Genomic DNA, 22,412 nt, shown 5'->3' with positions numbered 1-22,412 from the left:
CTCACAAGCGAGGAGAGTGTGTTGAGCAGATGGAAGGAGTACTTTGAGGGGCTGATGAATGAAGAGAATGAGAGGGAGAGAAGGCTGGATGATGTGCGGATAGTGAATCATGAAGTGCAGTGGATTAGCAAGGAGGAAATAAGGATAGCTATGAAGAGGATGAAGAATGGAAAGGCTGTTGGTCCAGATGACATACCTGTGGCAGCATGGAGGTGTTTAGGTGAAATGGCAGTGGAGTTTTTAACTAGATTGTTTAATGAAATCTTGGAAAGTGAGAGGATGCCTAAGGAATGGAGAAAAAGTGTTTTGGTACTGATTTTTAAGAATAAGGGTGATGTGCAGAGCTATAGTAACTACAAAGGGATTAAATTGATCAGTCACAGTATGAAGTTATGGGAAAGAGTAGTGGAAGCTAGGTTAAGAAGGGAGGTGATGATTAGTGATCAGCAGTATGGTTTCATGCCAGGAAAGAGCACTACAGATGTGATGTTTGCTCTGAGATTGTTGATGGAGAAGTACAGAGAAGGTCAGAAGGAGTTGCATTGTGCCTTTGTGGACTTAGAGAAAGCATATGACAGGGTGCCTAGAGAGGAGTTGTGGTATTGTATGAGGAAGTCGGGAGTGTCAGAGAACTATGTAAGAGTGGTACAGGATATGTACGAGAGTAGTGTGACAGCGGTGGAAGTGACGGATGCGTTTAAGGTGGAGGTGGGATTACATCAAGGATCAGCTCTGAGCCCTTTCTTATTTGCAATGGTGATGGACAGGTTGACAGACGAGATCAGACAGGAGTCCCCGTGGACTATGATGTTTGCAGATGACATTGTGATCTGTAGTGAGAGTAAGGAACAGATGGAGGAGACCCTGAAGATGTGGAGATATGCTATAGAGAGAAGAGGAATGAAGGTCAGTGGACTAAGACAGAATATATGTGTGTGAATAAGGAGGAGGATAGAGGAATGGTGAGGATGCAGGTAGTAGAGGTGGTGAAGGTGGATGAGTTTAAATACTTGGGATCAACAGTTCAGAGTAATGGTGAATGTGGAAGAGAGGTGAAGAAGAGAGTAAAGGCAGGATGGAGTGGGTGGAGAAGAGTGTCAGGAGTGATTTGTGACATACGAATACTAGTAAGAGTGAAAGGGAAGGTCTACAAGAGGGTAGTGAGACCAGCTATGTTATGTGGGTTGGAAACAGTGGCATTGACAAAAAGGCAGGAGTCAGAGCTGGACGTGGCAGAGTTAAAGATGTTAAGATTTGCACTGGGTGTGACAAGGGTGGACAGGATTAGGAACAAGTATATTAGAGGGTCAAGCCAGGTTGGAAGGTTTGGAGACAAAGCCAGAGAGGCAAGATTACGTTGGTTTGGACATGTGCTGAGGAGGAATGCAGAGTATATTGGGAAAAAGATGCTAAGGATGAATCTGCCAGGTAACAGGAAAAGAGGAAGACCTAAGGTAAGGTTTATGGATGTGGTGAGAGAGGACTTGCAGGTGGTTGGTGTGACAGAGCAAGATGCAGAGGACAGGAAGAAATGGAAACGGATGATCCACTGTGGTGACCCCTAATGGGAGCAGCTGAAAGAAGAAGAAGATTCATAATAAAAAAAAAGGGTTTATTTATTTGATTTGTATTTACTATTGCTGTTGTACACGTGGGGGATGTTGCTGGGGATATGCGGGCACCTATGAGCAGTCTCGCTCATTCCTTTGGCCTTTCTGCTGTTTTTCATTGCGGGGGCATGTATATTCTGAAAGCTGTGCTCTCAAACTTGCCCCTTGCACTCTTACACTCTCTGTGTAAGATTAGGAGCTCAAGCAGTGCGCCTTCATTAATATGCATGGGGCACTGCCGTCCTGCCCAAAAATGTCTGCTTCTGTGCAGGACTAAGCTAGTCTTGCACAGAATATTAGTAAATCCGGGGGCATGTCTCACTTCTCTGGCATTATTTTGCTCCTATCTGCAATTGCTTCAAGTGTTTCTGGGACCATTCTATTAAAGGTCTTGGTGACCAGAGGTTGCATCACATCACTGTGTCTGTTCGTGTGTGTGTGTATGTGTGTGTGTGTGTGTGTGTGTGTGTGTGTGTGTGTGTGTGTGTGTGTGTGTGTGTGTGTGTGTTTTATAATTGCATCCATTGGAAACCAATTATATATTCACATTAGCAAGAAAAGCAAAAGAAAACACAGCACCTCTGACAGTGTTTAACTTAAACCTGCTCTTATTATCTTCTGCAACAGTAACTGGAATGTCATATGAGACCAGATGGTTAATCTAACCTCAGTTTTGGGTTGAAAGCCCTGTTGAGCTGTTGGCAACAGTAAGTGACCACTATGAGAGCACAAGCAGTTAACACTACAAGGCATATAAGCGGTGTGACATGCAAGCAGTAATGCCTAACAGGGTTGGTGTACAACCCTGAAAGGTCTGTTATTTCCTAAAAAGCCCACCATCAAGGGCATAATTATTGCACTTGATAATGGATTACCTGTTATTTTTTTCTTAATTGTATATACTTCTTTTTATTTTTATTGTGAAAATAATTCCTCCACCTAATGTTTCAGATTTGATGTGGTATATGTAAATGATGGAGGAAGTATTATACATTTAAAATGTAACACACACATGCACACAGACACTTGCATAGGCACAGACAGGCTCACATCTATAGAAAGAAACACAGGCAAGCACGCAAACATATGCAGATGCAGACTGAGACAGACTAACACACATATACACAGAAACACACACACTCCCAGCTATTACAGCTACTTTCTTGACTGGGTCTATTTAAAGATATTTCATTGTGATCAAATGAATAAAAAAAAATCACTCAGTGCAAGCCACTGGAATTCTACCCCCCCATGCCACTCATCTGTTTCTAATTTTGCTGTTTTGATTTTCTGGATTATTGTCAGTGAAGCTAGACATTATACTTTCATAGTTCTTATTGTGTGGAAATTTTATGTTGCTGGAAAATTAGAGTTATATTTAAAATGTGTCTCTGATTTTAGGTTTTGTTTGTACTACTTTTAGCTTTGTCTGACACTGGTTTCTTTTCCATGTTTTCTGTTTCTCTCTCTCTCCCCCTCTCCCTCTTTCCCTCTTTCCCTCTCAGTTGCTCATTCATTGAAGCTGAATGTCTCTCTCTCTGTCTCTCTCTTAGTCTCTCTCACACACAAACACATGTACATGTTTTGCTTGTTTTACATTTATTTTAAGCCATGTTTAGCAAGTGTAAAAAAGTCATGATCATACACTAATATGCTGCTGGCAAGTGACGGCATTGCCTTTTTTTACAGGGACGTATCTGTACAATAAAACTCTGTTTGAGAATGTTCATTCCCCAATAGGTAGTGATTCATAGGTTCATAGGTGTGTACTAGCCTAACAACTATAAGGACCTTTTTAAGCCTAGCCATGCATCCCAAATCTTTAAGTTCTGGTACCCTTGATAAGTGTTAGCCATTTAAAGGCTGCCTGTGTCCATTAGAGACATAGGTGCCAAACCAGGGATGAACTTCTTGTCCCCCATCTAGTTGTCCAAGTTACACTTGAATCGAGTTAGGGAGAAACTCTGCTTTGCATGGATAAAGTATCTGTTCCAGAGAAGGGATTGTCTCTGGGATACATACTTCAAAGAAGTCTGTCAGGTTTAGGAGACATGATCTGCCTTTTACAAACCCGAACTGGGTGGGGTCCATAGTTTGGAGATTACCAATGTCTTTGTTTATAAGTTCTATGATGATATGTTCCATGGCCTTGCAGACCAGGCTCGTTAGGCTAATGGGGCGGTAGTTCCCGGAGTCCGTGGTGGCTCCCCCTTTGTGGAGTGGGATAACCATTGCTGTGCACTATTCAGTGGTCACAAAGCCTGAGGTGAGGCTGTGATTGAACATGGTGCTTAAGTGGGGTGACAGTTCATTCTGTAGTTCATGTAGAACGCAGCCTGGGATGTTGTCAGGTCCCATGGATGCTGTGTTCTTGGCTTTGGAGAGTGTGGATTTTACCTGTGCAGCTGTGATTACAGGAACTTTGCATTCTTCCGGTATAGAGATGGGCCCTTTAGGGGTTGAGCGGGAGGTAAAGTTAGCACTGAACCTATCTGCCAGGATGTTGGAAATATCATTTGGTTCTGTATATTTAGTGCCATTGTGCTGTAACTCAGAGCAGATCTGAGTATTGCCATTGAGATTCTTGACATAGCTATAGAATGCTTTGTGGTTGTCATTAGAATCAGTGTCGATTTTGTTTTCGGAACTAGCTTTGGAGGATTTTATGAGGGATCTTAGCTTCTTACTGAGGCTGACCAGGGAGTTCCTCCAGTCATGGGATTTTATGCTTTTTTGCAACAGTTTCTTTCTTCTGTTGTAGAGTTTGTTTATGGCAGGGGACCACCAGATTGGCTTCCTGTTTTGGAGTCCAGCATCTTGGTTCTGTTAGGGATAGCACGATCCATGCACTCGTGTAAGTGCTCATAAAGTGCATTTGTGTAGGATTCAGCAGTCGTACCTCTATTGTCCGTCTGCATGGGTGTCATGAAGTTTGCCACTTCTGTCTTAAGAAGCGTGAAGTTGGCTTTGGAGAAATTTTTTACGGTGGTTTCCCTAATGGGGAGAGGGGGTGGGATGTAGATGTCTAGGCTGATTAGCTTATGGTTGGATCTGACCAATGAGGAATTGACCTCTGGTGTGGAACACCGGTTGCCCATGTTGGTAATGACCAGGGCTAGGATATTGCTGTTACACAGAATATTGTGAAACTAGATGGATCATTGATTTAAGGGCTAACAGGCATCCAGGACTCAATGGTGTGGTGCCTTTAAAGCCAGTCTTGAGTAGGCATAGACCTTACATTCAGAAAGATTAGTTTTTAATTGTTTTATTGACTTCAGAATTTGATTTGTGCATTCATATTTAAATGTTCAATGAATTGTTTTGTATTGTACGTCTGAAGAAGGGTTTTATACCTGAAAGTACTAACATCTTTGTCTATTAAATTATATTTGGTTTTTAGCCTGTTGGTCTGTGGATTGCATTTTTATCGTTATTTGTTGCATTTGGATCACAGACCATAACTACCTACCACTTTGGACTTTTTATTTCATATTGTCTATTTTCTTTGGTGGAGGTAGACATGGCTCACTTGATTGAAGCAGTGGAATTGGATTATCGACCGGCTACACCAGTAGCTAAGTCTTTCCATGAACGAATGAAGAAATTAACTTCTTTGCACAGCAATCCATTACTGAAAACTATTTTCTCTGGCAATACTAACAGTGTTTGTGAGCCACAGGAAGCAGAGAACAGTGAGTCTTTTTTGGAATTATTTACCTCAGTGGAGAATGACCTCTACTAGTTAAATCGACTGCAGTGGCAACGTTTACATCTAGAAGCTTGCCTGCATTTTCGTATTGTTCCATGAGGTATGAGGTATGAGGGTCCTTTGTATGCCTACATATGGGAACCACTACCCTGAGTTATTGGCCCAATGGCAGGAAATTAATCTAGAGACTAGTTTTCAGTACATCCGACTCTTGGTTAACTTATTCCTACCTGAGGAGTAGAGGTTGGTGAAATCTGTGGAGAAAAAGCAGCTAAAGATTGAGACCAAGTTTTTAAGTGAAAATGATGTGCTTAAAATGGACAATTTATACTGTGCAGTTAGTGCCTATGACAATAAATTGCAGCAAGTGAAAATGAGAAAATTAAAGAGAGACTATTTAGATTTCAAACTCAGCAATATTTTTATATAAAAAACAATAAACAATAAAACTGCTCACAGTTGAACCAGGCTGTATATATTCAAACCACCGCAAAAAGGGCAGTATGAAACCTTGCAAACAGATAAATCTCAGTTGTGTCTATTCAGACCAGTAAAAACATCAAGGACGTAAAATGGCAAAGTCCATAAATGGGAAAAAAAAAAAAAAAATCCCAAATTGAATCCAGGTACAATAAATAAAAACTCTTTATTAGGATCCAAAGGTGGTAAGCGCTTTTGCTAAAAAGCTTTATCAAACCCAAAATCAACAGAAAAAAAAGACAGGGTTATATAGTATAAGCAATTAAAACAATAAAACAATTAATCAATCAAACTTAAATTAAGCCTGTAAGAAACTTTAAAGGCATAACATCCTACTAAAATAATAGCAAAAACATACTACAAGGTACCTTATACAGAAGCCTAAGCATCCTAATATAAACTTACAATTCTAAAAAAATCACTCTATAGATAAGAAAATAAAAATAAAAATACAATGACAAAGCATAGAAAATATATATACAGATGAAATAAAATGATAAATAAATGAAAAATTAAAATGCAAAAAAGCTGCCTGAAATACATCAGTAGGTCAAAACTTTACATCTTCTATTCTTAAGTGCATCTTAAATCCTTCCTACATGTCAATATTCCTAGGATTAGAGGAGGTGACATTGCAAATTATACTGAGCAGGTAGAAACAATTTGGATTGTTAAACTTCAAGCTCATGTACCTCCAGGTCTCAATGATAGAATACCATTGAAACCTGCACTTAAGAATAGAAGATGTAAAGTTTCGACCCACTGATGTATTTCAGGCAGCTTTTTTGTATTTTAATTTTTCATTATTTTGCTATTATTTTAGTAGGATGTTATGCCTTTAAGGTTTCTTACAGGCTTAATTTAAGTTTGATTGATTAATTGTTTTATTGTTTTAATTGCTTATACTATATAACCCTGTCTTTTTTTTCTGTTGATTTTGGGTTTGATAAAGCTTTTTAGCAAAAGCACATACCTCCTTTGGATCCTAATAAAGAGTTTTTATTTATTTGTACCTGGATTCGATTTGGGATTTTTTTTTTTTTTTTTCCATTTATGGACTTTGACATTTTACGTCCTTGATGTTTTTACTGGTCTGAATAGACACAACTAAGATTTATCTGTTTGCAAGGTTTCATACTGCCCTTTTTGCGGTGGTTTGAATATATACAGCCTGGTTCAACTGTGAGCAGTTTTATTGTTTATTGTTTTTTATTCTGGCCCTGCTTCTGCTCACAGTTGTTTTTCTTCCGTTGGTGTTTGTACTTATTATTTTTTGTTGAATATTTTTATATGGCTGAGGAACGCCTCCCTTCAATCCAGAAGGGCTGCAAATGTAGTGACAGGCACAGAAGAAATCCAATTGGGTGAACCGAGGAATCCTTTGTCATTCAATAACCAACCAGGGAGGAGTTCTGTCAACTGGGTGGATGCACAGATGAGACGGAGTACATCTTCATTGATATGTATGGAGGAAGAGTGGTCAGTAGAGTGGGCTGACCTTCGATCCACTACTAATCACTTACAAATGAACTCCACCAACCTTGATGTTGCCTCGACGTCGGTACCGACACCTGGTACTATGACGGAGAAGGAAAATAAAAAGGAGAACAGTGGTTCAGTTAATCAAGAGGGTACCAGTGTTAATATTACTGGGGCTTGTGTGAATGATTCTTCTTTGTTGACAGATAAAGACAATGTTATGCCCTTCAACAATGCACAGAGAGAGGATAATATTGACACTACAGGACCAGGGGTCGACCAAAAACCCTCTACTCACAGCTGGTTTTTCACCCGCTGCCAGTTCCAATGAGAAAGAAAAAAGAAAAAAGACTGGAACTACAGGGAGAAGGGCCTATGAAGAGGTCAGACAGTCAAGAACGGAAATGGAGACAAACTTTGGTTTGTCTCCAGGTACTGATAAACTGTTTTTTAATCTCTCTAGTGTTGAGCTATCTGATACTCAGTTACAATTATTAAGTAGAGGCCTTAATTTTGTGCCAGCAACTAAGCATGTCTTTATGGATGTGATTATTGAACTAGAGCAATTTGGTAGAAATCTACGACTTAAGAAACTGTTTGGGGAGGGTGAGAGGGCCATCTCTTCGGGCAGTAGTTTAAGGAAACCTAGTATGTTTATTCCTAATATTGATTCCACTGTAGATGTGTTTATTAGAACTTGGGAAGACCAATTACGTGACTTAGAGCAATATAAGCCTAATAAATGTTTTTATAATCTCTCTTATGAAGAAAAGTTGTCATTAAAAATCTTGCAGGATAATTCTAGCTTGATTATACGACCTGCGGACAAGGGTGGGGTGATTGTCTTGATGGATATTATTTATTATAACAACAAAATTGAGTCTATGCTTGATACTAATGCAACTTATGTCATGATTGATGGCAATGAAGTCAATCATATTATATTACATGTGAAAAATGCTTTGAGTGAATTAAAGGAGACAGGTATTATTACTGATGAAACCTTTAACTTTGTTTTTGTTGATCACCCCATCATTCCTATTTTTAAAGCACTGCCAAAGATACATAAAAATTTGAATGACCCACCTTTTAGACCTATTGTTTCAGGGAGAGGGTGGGTCACAGAGAATTGTCCTATGTGGATAGATTTAAACTGAAACCAGTTGTAAATATTACACCTAGGATCTTAAAGGACAGTGCACATTTCTTGACTAGCCTATATGCATTTTTGGACAGTCACGTTCCTAATGGTTTGTTTTTACTAGTTACTTTAGATGTTAGGGATTTATGTGCTGTTATACCTAATGATTATGGCCTCAAAGCTATCAAAAAGCTTTTGCACTATCAAGATTTCATTAGTAAACAAGATGTTCAACAGATCATATGTCTTTTAGAATTAGTATTAGAACACAATGTTTTTTTGTTCAGTGGGCAATGTTTTTGGCAGAAATGGGGGGTTGCCAAGAGAACCCCTGTGCCAATTCTTACGCTAATTTGGTTCTTGCCCAATGGGAAGAAGACACTATGTTTGAGGCCAATCATCAATGGAAACAGTATGTGGCATTTTATACATGTTTTGTTGACGATGTTTTTATACTATGGACGGGCACCATTGAGTCCTTGATGCAATTTGTTGGCTATCTTGAACAGTCTACCAATTTTCTAAAATTCTCAGTAAATCACCCTTATAGAGAGATAGAATTTTTGAATGTACAGTTGGAAAAGAGTAATGATAAGGTTTTTTTTTCCAAGGTTTACAGGAAACCATGCTGGAAAAATGGGCGTTTGGCAAAGGACAGCATGCATCCTAGTTTTGTGTTTCGCAATATTGTTAAAGGACAGGCTTTCCGTTTATCAAGGCTATGTACTAATAGTGATACTTTATCTGATGAACTAAATATGTTTACTACCAGGTTGATGTCTAGGGGTTACAAACATACATAAGTTGATCATGTCATGCAGGATGTTGTAAGTTCCAGAGAGACAGAGACAGCCCCCTGGTTCTCTTCTAAGGGAGTATTGAATAGGTCTAGAACCACTAGACAAGGCAGGAGTAATTTATTTGATAGAAATAAGAGCAAGGTCCCTTTACATATCACCTATAGTAGTGATATTCAGTGGGTACAAGATGTGATTTGGAGCAATTGTCAATTCTTGCAAACTGATGATTCCTTGAATGAATTGGTGGGAGACTGTCCGGATTTTGTCTTTTAGAGAAATAAGAATCTGAAGTAGATTCTTTGTGATAGGCAACCAAGGGTAGAGAGGACTTTCAACAGGGTTGGAACCTTTCCGTGCCAGCATTGTAAGGCATGTACATATATCAACAGGGAATCCATCTTTATTCACCCTATAACAGGGAAGGAATATACTGCTAGAGTTATGGTAACTTGTTTATCTAAGAACATTATTTACTTAGCGACCTGTGCTTGCTGTCCCTCATTTTATGTGGGGAAGACTAATTGCAGGCTTAAGGATAGGATTTTGAGACACTTGTCAGCAATTAGGCTTAAGGACAAACGGAATGCGCTATCCACACATATAGAGAAGCATCCAGGTCATCATTTCTTGTTTCAGGCACTACAACAAATTAATGATGACAGTAGGAAGGGGAACATTTCTAGTTACACAGAATATTGTCAAACTAGATGGATCATTGAATTAAGGGCTAACAGGCATCCAGAATTCAATGGTGTAGTGCCTTTAAAGCCGATCTTGAATAGGTGTAGACCTTACATTCAGAAAGATTTGTTTTTAATTGTTTTATTGACTTCAGAATTTGATCGATGCATTCATATTTAAATGTTCAGTGAATTGTTTTATATTGTATGTCTGAAGAAGGGTTTTATACCTGAAAGCGCTAACATCCTTATCTATTAAATTATATTTGTTTTTTAGCCGGTTGGTCTGTGGATTACATTTTTATCGTTATTTGTTGCATTTGGATCACAGACCTTAACTACCTGCCACTTTGGACTTTTTATTTCAAGTCTCTAAAGATGGCTTCAGCTGTTGATGGGAAGTTACTATTTGACCTGATGGAAAAGATGATTGATTTGCCACAAAGGTGATTTGGTACAAAGACATGTGTCTGGAGTATTTCTCCCCAGACCTCCGCTAAAAACTGGCTCGTTCCAAGTCGAACTTTACCAGTAAATAAATGTTAAAATAAGTAAATAAAAAATTTGTGGACAGAGTTAACAAGGGCTGAAGAGATATGAGGTGGTGTACAAACAGCAGCTAGGTTAGTAAGGATAAAGTGTAGGATATTAGCCTCTAGATGTTTAATTCTAGTAGCACTTTCAAAACATACTTAAGTCCTGATTATTCAAGAGTATAAACTCAGTTCATAGGTAGTTAACTGCTGTCAAAGAGACCATTGAGGAGTGTAGCCCCAGAACACTGTCTAAGTAACTTGCTTAGAGTAACATAGCAGGCAAATGGAAACTGAGGGAATCAAACTGTGGATTACAGTAACCAGCTCGTAACCCATACCCTTATTCATTTGCTCTAACTGGCAGACAATACTTTGCACTGACATTGCATACTTGACACTGATAAGAATGTGTAATTAGCTAGCATTAATAGTATGCATGAGTTGTTTTAAATGTTTACACAACACCATGCAGAAACATTCAATGTCAAATCTATTCTGTATGAGTAAAATCCTCCGTTGTTTTGTTAAATTGGTAGTAGCTGTACCAGTTGTAAATAATGCCAGATATTATGTTCCAGCCATTATTTAATGCTTAATCTTATTGTTTTCCAAATAATAATAGACTTGTATTTTTCCTTTTCAGAATATTTCAGAATGTTCTTATGGTACAGATGACAATCATTCCAGGGTGAGTACTTCAAGATCCTTTAAACAAATAAACAAAAAGCTGTTTCATGTCTGCAGTAGCTCTTGTTACCAAAAAATAATGCATTCCTCAAACAACAGTGAAAGAATCTAAACAGAACCAATGCTGTATGTGCCCTACTGCCTAGTTAACAAATCCAATAATTATAAAAATGTCCTTCCGTACGTTTAGGTGCACTTTCTAAAGGTTGCATAGATGTGTCCCCTTTTGCATCTTTGCTATTAATCATAAGTATCACTAAGATTCAGAAAATGCCATGTATTTAAAAGAAATGTCTGTGTTTGAGAGCATTATTTTTGTGTTTGTTCTTTCTTTAACTGTCGAACATGTCAGTATAAAGCCTTAGCTATACAGATTCAGCATTGAATTAGATAATATTCAGGCAGTGCCAAAGAGTTATCAACAGCAGATTGGTAAAAGAGGCCAAAGGACATATAGTACCACTGAGTAAGCAAGAGAATACAGCGTGAGGGCCAAGACTGAGAAGTGGAGATGAGAAGTTTGTCAGTGAAATGGGAATGAGAAATAGTGAAAAGCAGCAAAACTTGAATGCAGAGTTACAAGCTTTCATACATTCCAGAGAGCATTGTCAGATCGACAAAATGCAATTAGACCACAATGACAAATGTTTATAACCCCTTCATTGGCTCTGGTAGGACAAAGAGCTAATTACTGTTGCATGGCCAGGAAGGAATCCATATTCCTTCTCCTGAAGGAGAGGCTGGGATGTTAGATGGTACCCTTTTTCTATCACCATGTCCACGGCTTTTTCAAGGGATGATGAGGAGCATGTTTCTTCTGTGAATGGAACGTACTTTTCTTTCCCCCTTTTTTAAAAACTGGATTACCATTCCAGTTTGTTGACCCTGTCTTCTACATAGGATTCAAAAAGCACTTCAACCACAAAATCCAAATGTTAACTGGCTTTATGGCAAAACACCCAGGACACAAACATCATGCTTGCTAATATCAATAAAAAAAAATGATACACAAAAAAAACTTTGAAAGGAAATAGACTATAAGCACCCATATCCCCCTTTCAGTGTAGCGACTCCACAATCACACACTGTTGGAGAGGGTAGACTCCCTAATAGTTCCTGTATCCCATCATAAAACCTCCAATGCTTGCATAATGTAGCCAGTCTGTTTTCAATCTAGAATTACATCTCCAACAATTAATATCTTATTTTTTGAACATAACTTCAATCTTATGAGGGGCAGTGAAAGCCCTATGCAAATATTTCCATGAAAATAATTTCCAAACTAAGGAAGAAGTTCTACCTGATGATTATAATGTAATTTTCTTCTTGTCTTTAGAAAAAGAGGTATTGTTTGTGTAGAGTTATTCCAATAGTTATCTTTAATATATGATTTATATATTCTGTTTTATATATTTTGGATAAGCAAGATTTATTAGTATCATTATTTGTTTCAAAGCTGATTAGAAATTCTATAAATTTGGGTAAACATTTGCTTATCTAAATCTGGCATTAATTCTATTTTAGATATTACATGTTCGGCCAGATTCAATAAAGCCTACGTGGTCCGTTTACACAATGAGGCATGCACATAGTAGCACACTGCTTCTGACTCAGTAAGTGGCTCTACACAGTCAAACAAGGTAAACACAGTGGCATGCAAATCACAGCATAAGCAGCTGAATTGTATGCTAATCAACCAATCCAAGATGGAGGAAGTATTCAACAAACTATAAAACAACCATGTAGACTCAGTGCTGGTTTTCCCTGAGAATTCCAAAACCTACTGGAATGAAGCCACAGAATGGACTCCACACAGAAATGTTAGGGGCTGCTCTTGGTTTAATTCATGTGCATGTGCAACAGGCTGAATTCTATGCTGCTGCCATTGCTAATAGACCAAGGCCAAGAAAGATAAGAGTTTTCAGACCCCATTTAACTTATCACAATCTACATGATGTGGAGATTGTGGAGCTCTACAGGAACTTTGAAACCTCTGTCATCCTCAACTCAGAGCCAGGACAAACTGAGGGTAACCCATACCAGTGGAAACAAAGGTATATGTAGCACTTAGAATATTAGCTATAGGAATCTTTCAGAGACCAACAGGGGACATGCTGGGGGTGTCACAGGCATCAGCATTCAGGATCCTCCATCAGTTCCTGAATGCTATGCTACAACATGCCAGTGACCACATATATTTTCCTCGTAGTCCTGAGAACAGGCACCCAAACAAATATGCAGGAGTTCTACCCTGTAGCACACTACCCTGAAGTACTGGGTGCCATAGATTGCACACATATAGAAATTAAGGTACATCTTGGGGAACAGGGAAGGCTCTACATAAATAAAAAAGGGCTTCCAGTTTATTAACTGACAAGTCATGTGTAATGCCAAGGGAATCATCGGAATCATCTTTGAATGTCTGTGCTGGCAACCCAGGCAGTTACCATGATTCACACATCTGGCACATCTCTCAGCTCTATCAGATGTTCACTGGGGGGATATCCCACAGGGTTATTTACTGGGGATGCAGGTTATGCGCTTCAGCTTTGGCTGATGACACCCATCCTAAATGCACACATACCCACTGAAGAACACCATAATAAGTTACATGCTGAAAAAATAAATATCTTAGAGTCTGTGTTTGGGCTGCTGAAATCACAGTTCTGTTGCCTAGATACATTTGGTGGAGCCTTGCAGTACAATCCATGTACATATACTGAAATATTCACCGTATGTGCCATGCTACACAACATCATCTTGAGAAAAAAGCTTCAGCAGGATCAACAAGAGAAAGGGTCACACATCCCACCACCAATGGCAAGGTCACCACAGCCACATGCAGGTGAGGAGTCAGAGGGGGAACCAGCAGCTGTTGTGGGTGTGGGTGTGCTCAATATGCCCTTACACTGGCTAACCAGCAGCTGCTGTGGGTGTAGGTGTGCTCAATATGCCCTTACACTGGCAAAGAGGCAATGCATAATACACTGAATCACTACCTATGGGGCTAAAACCTTCATGTTACACACATACATATAGCAACAGTGATACCAGGCAATGCTCACAACCTTTACCTACCTATGTAATGGCTGTGTGCTCCTAGCATTAGACAGAGTCAGCCCTGAACTAAAATTGTTGTAACTGCTGGATATACAAGGTAAGTGATGAACCTGAAGTGTAGTGTTTAATGATATGAATGAATGGGATATTCTTCCATGTTGTTACTTGTTAATGTAAGCAAGTAAAAGGTGGGTGATTTGTACAGAAATGACTTTAACGTGTGACAGCAGAGACTTATGTGACTTGTATGTGTACATTATCAAGTAGCAGGCTTCAGGCGTCAAAGATTCACACAGTCATACTTTTCAAAATTACTGATGGTCACCAAATGTCCTCAGTTTAGCACCATGCTTTTGTACTGAAAAATCATTACAAAACTTAAAAAGTGAGACACATTTAATTTTCAGACCTGACAACCCTGACAAGATCATTAATAATACTGATGAAAAAAATGTTTGATTCTATCAACTGTCTAACCAATATAAGTCAAAGGTTCAATAACCAAATCCACATCACAAATGCAGATATGCTAAGCACTAAGTCAGCTATCTACCCTGAGCATTAGACACAAATGTTATGTATCCCTGAAACCAGAAGATAGAAAACAGGGATATGGCACAGTTATCATCACTTGCACAGGGTGTTATGTGAGGGGGCTGGAAGCATAGGCTAACACAAAAGGTCGGTGAGTGTGTGTGAGTAAGAAAGAGAAGCAGACAGAGATATGGATCAAGTAATAAATGGCCAGGGAGACAAAATGAGCTTTAAGCTTAATGGCTGAACCATGTAACTGCTGTATGTGTGTTTTATGGGTCCTCCAAGTGAAACTGGTGTGTAACTGCCAGCATGAGCACAGTTAAGTTCTTTGCTATCTCTACATCTTGGTATGTCAGACAGGTATGAGCCATGCATGGTAGAGGTGGCAGTTCATTGTTGTCATACCCGATCATGAGAACTGGCTCTGCCAGATGTTGCACTGGCACGTCCACACCCACAATCAGATTTACTGCTGCTACTTGAACATGACTGATGTCTGTTGGAAGATCTCTCCTCACAAGGATGCCCAGAACCACAACCACATGGCCTGCCATGTCTGGATGTGGATACCTGAACCATTGATGGAGTAGTGGAATGCCCAGGGCCACAACCCCATGGCTGGCCACATCTAGGTGTGGATACCTCAACCACTGATGGAGCAGTGGAAGTAGTGCCACTGTGGGAGCATGATCAGGCAAGTTACATTGGCTAACAGCAGAAGATTTGGCTGACCTATGCCCACGGGGATGCCGTCCCCCTCCCAGCTGACATTCCATCACAGACACCACCTGTTCCAATGTGTCATTCATCCAATCCATTGAATCAGCAACTTGGTGGAGGCAGTCATACATGTCAGCCTATGCCACATCTGCAATCCTAAACATTTCTCTGGAGGACATATGGGAACATGTCTATGCTCCATGATGGCCCTAAACATACATCGAGTGGCATGGGAAGACACACATGGATTAGATGGAGAATGGACAGCAGGGCTCTTCTGAGCACCTCAAACATCCTCCTGTGTAGCACCTTGCCCACACTTTGGATATGGCCAGAGTCAACAGACACTAAAGCTGCAGTAACCACACTTCCCTGATCGAGTGTCTCACCCTCCACCTGCCCAATATCTGAGGGCTAACTGGCATGGTTTGGCATAGGTCTTCTGGCTGTGTCCGATGCAGTTACAACCTCAGTGTCAGATTCAACCTCTGCACTCCCCGACTATTCCTCTGTTTGGCCACCATCATCATCAGAGTCTGTCAATACTCTCAAATCAGGTGGTAAGAATCCTACACTTCCACAGTCAGGATCACTTGTGATAATAAGCAATAAACACAGAGAAAAAATTAATAGTTATGTTACTATAGTCAAATGTATGCTAACAAAGTAACAATGATGCCACTGCTATGGACAGTACAGCAACATGCACAACAGTCCTGACACCCACATCACACACATATGGATAAAAGTTATGTATTTGTTTGAACTGCTTATCATCACTGATGAAGAAGCTATTCAATTTACCATGTGCAGTTGATGCTATGCTTCCCTTGGACTATGGTCCTGGAAGAAGTTAAGCAAAAGGTAAGGGCAACATCATCACAATTAACAGTAACACGGGGGGTTAAAACTTTTTGCCCTTTATATGTCCATTAACTATACTTTCAACAATAACTTGGATGACACGTCCAACCCAACCTAGGTCCATATGTAATCAATCAGAATGTGTTTTTAATTGTAGCAACCTACAGTTCCACCCCATGAACCCATTTATTGGTAAACAGAATTAACGTATTGCTGTAAATATTTTACTATTTTACTATACAACAGTATATAATAATCGATATAATAAGCCTACATGGAAGCTTCTCCTGGGACATATTTGCTGTCCCTGAAAGAGTAGCAGTAATGTCAAGGACATGCTGTTCCACACTTTCCTGGGAGCTGTCTGGATCCTTGACAGTAGACAGGAACTCTTCATTTGCTGTTAGTGATGGCTCTGTAGCAGCCCCCCTTGGTACCCATCTGATCACGGGCCACTGCAGCTGCTCTCCTCTGTGCAGATGATATCATGTCAGTGGCTCTATGGTTTATCTGATCATATTTCCTGCTATGGCCACCTCCTACATTCACATCAGGAACTATCTATTGCCAAATTTGCATTCTGCCTGACATATCTTGAGATCCCCTCCCAAGCAGAAATACACCATGTCGCCTAAAAGCTTCCACAATTACCTGATTATCAGGGTCATTGGAAGGGGGTTTTCAGGGAGTGAGACTCCTGGGTGCCATAGTCCTAGGTGACCTAAAACACAACAGAATGATAATATACATACGTATCACATAACTAAAAAATATCTGTTTCCATATAGAACAGAAAAGGTAGCATTTCACTATCACCCAATGGAAAAAGATAAAACAGTTAAGATATTGAAATATGAAAAATAGGAATTGTGTGGTTGTAACATATTACATTCACACACAAAGCAATGCCGGATGCAAAACAAGAAGAGTAACACTAGCAACATATCCTTGTTTTTGCCAAAACAGAAATGCAACTTTGCTCACCCATCTTCAAAAGAACAGGCAAATGACACATTTTGCTAACAAACCATCAGTGAAATGCTAAGAGTGCTATCAAATGAACTGTCCTTGAAACATATCTCCAGATTTAACACAGAACATTCCATTTTAAGCTATTGCCAATCATGTATACCTGTGAAATGCCCTGACAAACATGCCCATGCCATCAGTAAACATCTAAGTAGTGAATACAGATAAAAGTAACATTTGGTAATGAATCTATATATGTATATGGATTCATATTACAAGAACAAAAGTTCATTACTTCGAACTTGTAATAGGAAGCCTCACTTCTGCGAAAGTTCACTTTAACAAAAGTGAACTTTTTCATAGGTTCATAGGTTCATACTAGGCTATCTGCCCTAGGGCATTTATAAGCCTAGCCAGAGTGTGCTTGGCTTTCGCTACCCATTTTAAATGAATTTTGCTATGCCCTTTTTCGAGGTTAGTATACTGTGCCTCTGTCTAACAGTGACACAGAAGTGATACCTGGGGTAAACCTACGATCTCCCATCCACTCATCAAGATTCCTCTTGAAGAGAGTCAGTGAGGGACTCTGCCTAACCTGGACTGGGATTTTATTCTAGAGTGAGGGAGCCTCTGGGTTATGAATCTGTCCCTCCAGCATGTCCTATTTATTTCAGTGCTGAGGTTCAAGTCTCTAGCCAGCGTAGCTCGATGGGATTTGGATTTTCTGAGGTGCAGCATGTCCATTAATTCCGGGTTGGACATGGCTTTATATGTCAGGCACAAATCGCCTCTGAGCAGGCGGTATGCCACTGAATAGAGCTGGAGTTTCTTTAACCGGGCAGCATATGGCATCTGTTTGAGCCCTCTGATCCTCTTGGTGAGGTACTTTTGGGGTCTTTCCAGCTGCTGCAGGTGTCTGGTAAGGTACATCCCAAAAGGGGCATTGTACTCAATTATGGGCCTGATGAGGGATGAGTAAAGAGGCATGATGACCTCCCCTGATCTAGATGTGAATCCCTTCATGATTAGGTGGGCTATATAAAATGTTTTTCTAACCACTTTGGCCACGTGGTTTTCAAATAAGAGATTGCTATCAACTTGGGTCCCCAGGTCCCAAATTACGTCTTCCATAATTAATGGATTACCACCTATATGGTAATTTGTGGGCACTTTGTTTTTGCCAAAGGGGGTGACTATACACTTTTTGGCATTTAGCTTGAGGCCATGGCTCTGGCACCAGTTGTCTGTTTCTATGAGGCCCTTTTGTAGGATGCTTGTGTCGGCTGGAGAGTCGATTATGGTGCTTAGTTTGCAGTCATCTGCGAACTTGGTCAGCCACAGTCCTTCCATGTTGGCCTGTACCTCCAAGAAATATATACCGAACAAGAGAGGTCCCAGGACTGAGCCTTGTGGGATGCCACTTGTAACTGGTTTGGAGTCTGACATGGCTCCAGCAATTCTAACCATGTGGGTTCTGTCCTTGAGCCAGTTTGCAAACCATCTAGTGACATAGGGGTTTTATATTTAAGCTGGTGAGCTTATCTATAATGCCTGAGTGGGGTATTGTATCGAAGGCTTTTGCGAGGTCCAGGTAGGCTGTGTGGACCACCTTCCCCTTGTCAATGGCCTTGGTGACTGTTTCAAAGAAATCAACCAGGTTTAAAAGGCAGGATCTGCCCTTAACAAAGCCAAACTGGGTAGGATCCAGTGTCTGTAAGTCCCCAATATCTTTATTTATGAGGTCCATGATGATCCTTTCCATAGCTTTGCAGACCAAGCTAGTCAGGCTTATGGGGCAATAGTTTCCAGGATCCATTGAGGCACCACCTTTGTGGAGAGGAATCACTGTTGCTGTACGCCACTCTTTGGGTACATATCCTGTAGTAAGGCTGAGATTGAACAGTAGTTTTATGTTTGGGTTTAGCTCTTCTTGGAGTTCATGTAGGACGCAGCCCGGGACACCGTCTGGTCCCATTGATGCTGTGTTTTTTTGCTTTGGAGAAGGTGGCTCTTACCTGAGCATCTGAGATGTCAGGGGGGCAGCACTCTGCTGGGATAGATATTTGCCCTTTTGGTGGGGGGGGGGGAGTTTGCTCTGAACCTGTCAGCTAGGATGTTGGCAATGTCTGTGGGTTCAGTGCATTTTTTGTCATTTTGGACTAATTCTGAGCATATCTGGGAATTCCCACCCAGGTTCCTAACATAACTAAAGAAAGCCTTGTGATTATCCTTAGTGTCCTGTGCAATTTTTCTCTCAAAGCTGGCCTTAGATGATTTTATGAGTGCCCGTAGTTTTTTGCTAATACTGATCAGAGATGCCTTCTCTTTTTTGGATTTTGCTCTATCATGTAGTAGCTTCCTCCTTCTATTGTATAGTTTGTTTATGGCTGGGGTCCACCAGACAGGATACTTTTCTTTGGAGGATTGATCTTGGTTTTATTTGGGATTGCATGATCCATGCATTCCTGAAGGTGTTCGTAGAATGTGTTTATAAAGGATTCTGTGGTCTGGGTCGTATTTTCCACAGGCCCGGGGGCTTTGAAGGATTCCACCTCGGTTTTGAGGAGTGTGAAATTTGCTTTAGAGAAGTTTTTCACTGTGGTTTTCTGGGCAGGGGGTGGGGTTGGGATGTGAATATCCAGTGAGATTAGTTTTGTGTAAGTGCACTTCACCGAAAACACCACAGCGCAGTGGTGGACATAAAAAACAAGCTATGTACTCCACTATGGTGCAATAGTCATGGACCTTAGGGTTAGGGCATGGGTTAGGGTAAGGAGATTTACCCTAACCATAAGGTTCGTGACTATCGCACCACAGTGGAGGACATTGATATGTCCTTCACTGCGCTGCAGTCATCACGGACCTTAGGGTTAGGGCACGGGTCATGGTAAGGGGATAGCCCTATGGGCTATCCCCTTACTATCACCCGTGCCCTAAGCCTAAGGTCCATGAGTACTGCACGGAAGTTCAGTACAACATCCGTTCATTGTACTGAACTTCGCGTAAGTGCACTTTTGATTAAGTGCACTTTCTCTGCAGTGAGCATTCCATGCACTATTTCGAATTAGTGAAAATTCGATCTAGTGTATGGAACCCATATATATATATATATATATATATATATATATATATATATATATATGGATCTACTTCAGTAGATCTTGTGCACTAAATGCCGAAGACCATAATCCCGAGACTATATGAATGGAACTACTAAACTGCAGAAATTCTGAAGATCGAAATTCATAATAGCGAAGATGCAGTTAATTAGTGCAGTCTATGTAGCTGTTCAAAAAAAAAGTTGGACAACATGGTTGATGTAATGTATGGCGCTTCTGGCAGAGCAGTATATACCAATACTAAATCTCAAAAAAGAGGTCTGTATGTTTTTTTTTTTTTTTTTACGTTTGTGGATATGTTGTATGGAGATCACAGTACAGTAGGGCTTGGGAAATATACCTTTCCCCTACTGTAATGTGACCTTGGATTTGGTATATTTAAGTTGCAGGGGGGTGCATTTCAGTTTATGTTTAATTAATTTCGAAGTAGTGGAATATTGGATATGTATTGGTGATTTCAGTGTTGTAAAGTTTGAGTTATTCACGGTCAGTGTTATGATTTGCAGTGTTTTGCCTGTTTGATATGGTCTCATAATTTTAATACTTGGTCATTTTGTAACTCAATCTAATGACGTATATCTATATATATATATATGTGTGTGTGTGCGTGTGTGTGTGTGTGTGTGTGTGTGTGTGTATATATATATATATATTAAATAGACTTTTCTTAATAACATTTCAGCATATAGCTGAAAAATGCAAACATACCTTCTCAAGGTCAGTAGTCTTTTATGCAGATATATTCCAAAGTAGTAGCCTCTTCTGTGTTCTCCACATAAACAAGTCTCCTCACCTTCAGGTTCCCTAGCTACACTGTTGCCTTTTTATGGTGTAGATTCAGGGCTGTGAGCATGGTAAAGATGTAAATGAGGTGTGAACTAGAATTGCTGAATCGCAAATACTTGTCTCCGTGTATCAGATGTAAAGAAAGTGCAGGCACTCCCTCAGTATTTGTTGCTAATGGATTGCAACTTTGAATGATTACTAGTAGGGAGAAGGAAAACACAACATAAATGCAGACTGCCCTACTTCCAGTGGATGTGTCAGGTTAGACCTACAAAGTGTAGAAGTAATTTTATCAAGGTTGGAAATGTAAGTAAACAGCACACAATTCACAGGTTCTGCTCATTAACATCCATCCTCCCCTTTATTTGTTGTCAGCTGTATATTATTGCCATTTAATATCATCACACATTTTAAGGACATTGATATAGAATGCATTACAGACTGCATGTCTCAGATTACTGGTCAGATATGACAAGGATGAGCAACAAACACAGAGAGATAAACAGCTGAATTTTTGCAAGCAATAGCTATAAATGGTTGTGTGATCACTCAGTGCACTGCATCTGAAATTAATACATGTAAAAATAACTGGCATATGGTTTGTTAGTACTGTGGATGATGTTGCAGTTGGTTGTATGCAGAATGATTTCAGTGCCATTCTGCAAAGCTATTTGTGTAGCAAAGAAGGATAAGGCACCCTTACTCTGTTCTGAAGGTTCATTGGAGTGAGAGTTCAAATTCAGACCTATGTAAAAAATATCTCATGTGTACTAACAAGCATTTTGTAGTCTTTATTTCATAGATTGCTTTTCCTTAATTTCAACTACTTTTCCCTTTTATTTATTTATTTATATACCTGTATTTGCAAGGTGCACTGCTTAGCATAGGAAGTGGAGAAAATGAATGCCAGGTTTGGCTGTGCTTATCTTGTTTGTGGGATGCTTAGCAGTGCACAAACCAGGACTAGTGGCCAACACAGGAAGCAAACAGAACACCTGCAGACAGGGCATCTAGAAATGGGTACAGGTCAAAAAGGATACAATTGTTGCAATTTTTGCTTTCCATCTTGCAACACCACTAAGGGATGTTGCACAGTGGTTGGCAAGGTTTCCCAACACCTGTAACCATCAAACGCCTGCAGACATGACACAATCAGTCATAACTGAAAACAAATACATTCATGTAATTCTGTTGGGTACTGAAAAAACAGTCTAAGCAGTGTTGCACACCAG

The 22,412-nt window shown here is 40.0% G+C and overlaps 1 protein-coding gene across 1 annotated transcript in view; it reads left to right on the top strand.

The window, feature by feature from the left end:
- The window catches only part of DISC1 (DISC1 scaffold protein), a 2,387,713-nt gene that overhangs the window by 2,117,705 nt on the left and 247,596 nt on the right, over window positions 1-22,412 (top strand). Inside the window, exon 12 of the mRNA XM_044077020.1 lies at window positions 11,082-11,126. Coding sequence (XP_043932955.1) covers window positions 11,082-11,126 — 45 coding nt within the window. The remainder of the gene's footprint in view (window positions 1-11,081; window positions 11,127-22,412) is intronic.

This window comes from Protopterus annectens, chromosome 1.part1, assembly GCF_019279795.1.
Source record: "Protopterus annectens isolate FY-2018-M chromosome 1.part1, PAN1.0, whole genome shotgun sequence".
NCBI lineage: Eukaryota > Metazoa > Chordata > Ceratodontiformes > Protopteridae > Protopterus > Protopterus annectens.
This window is presented reverse-complemented; position numbering and strand designations above follow the sequence as displayed.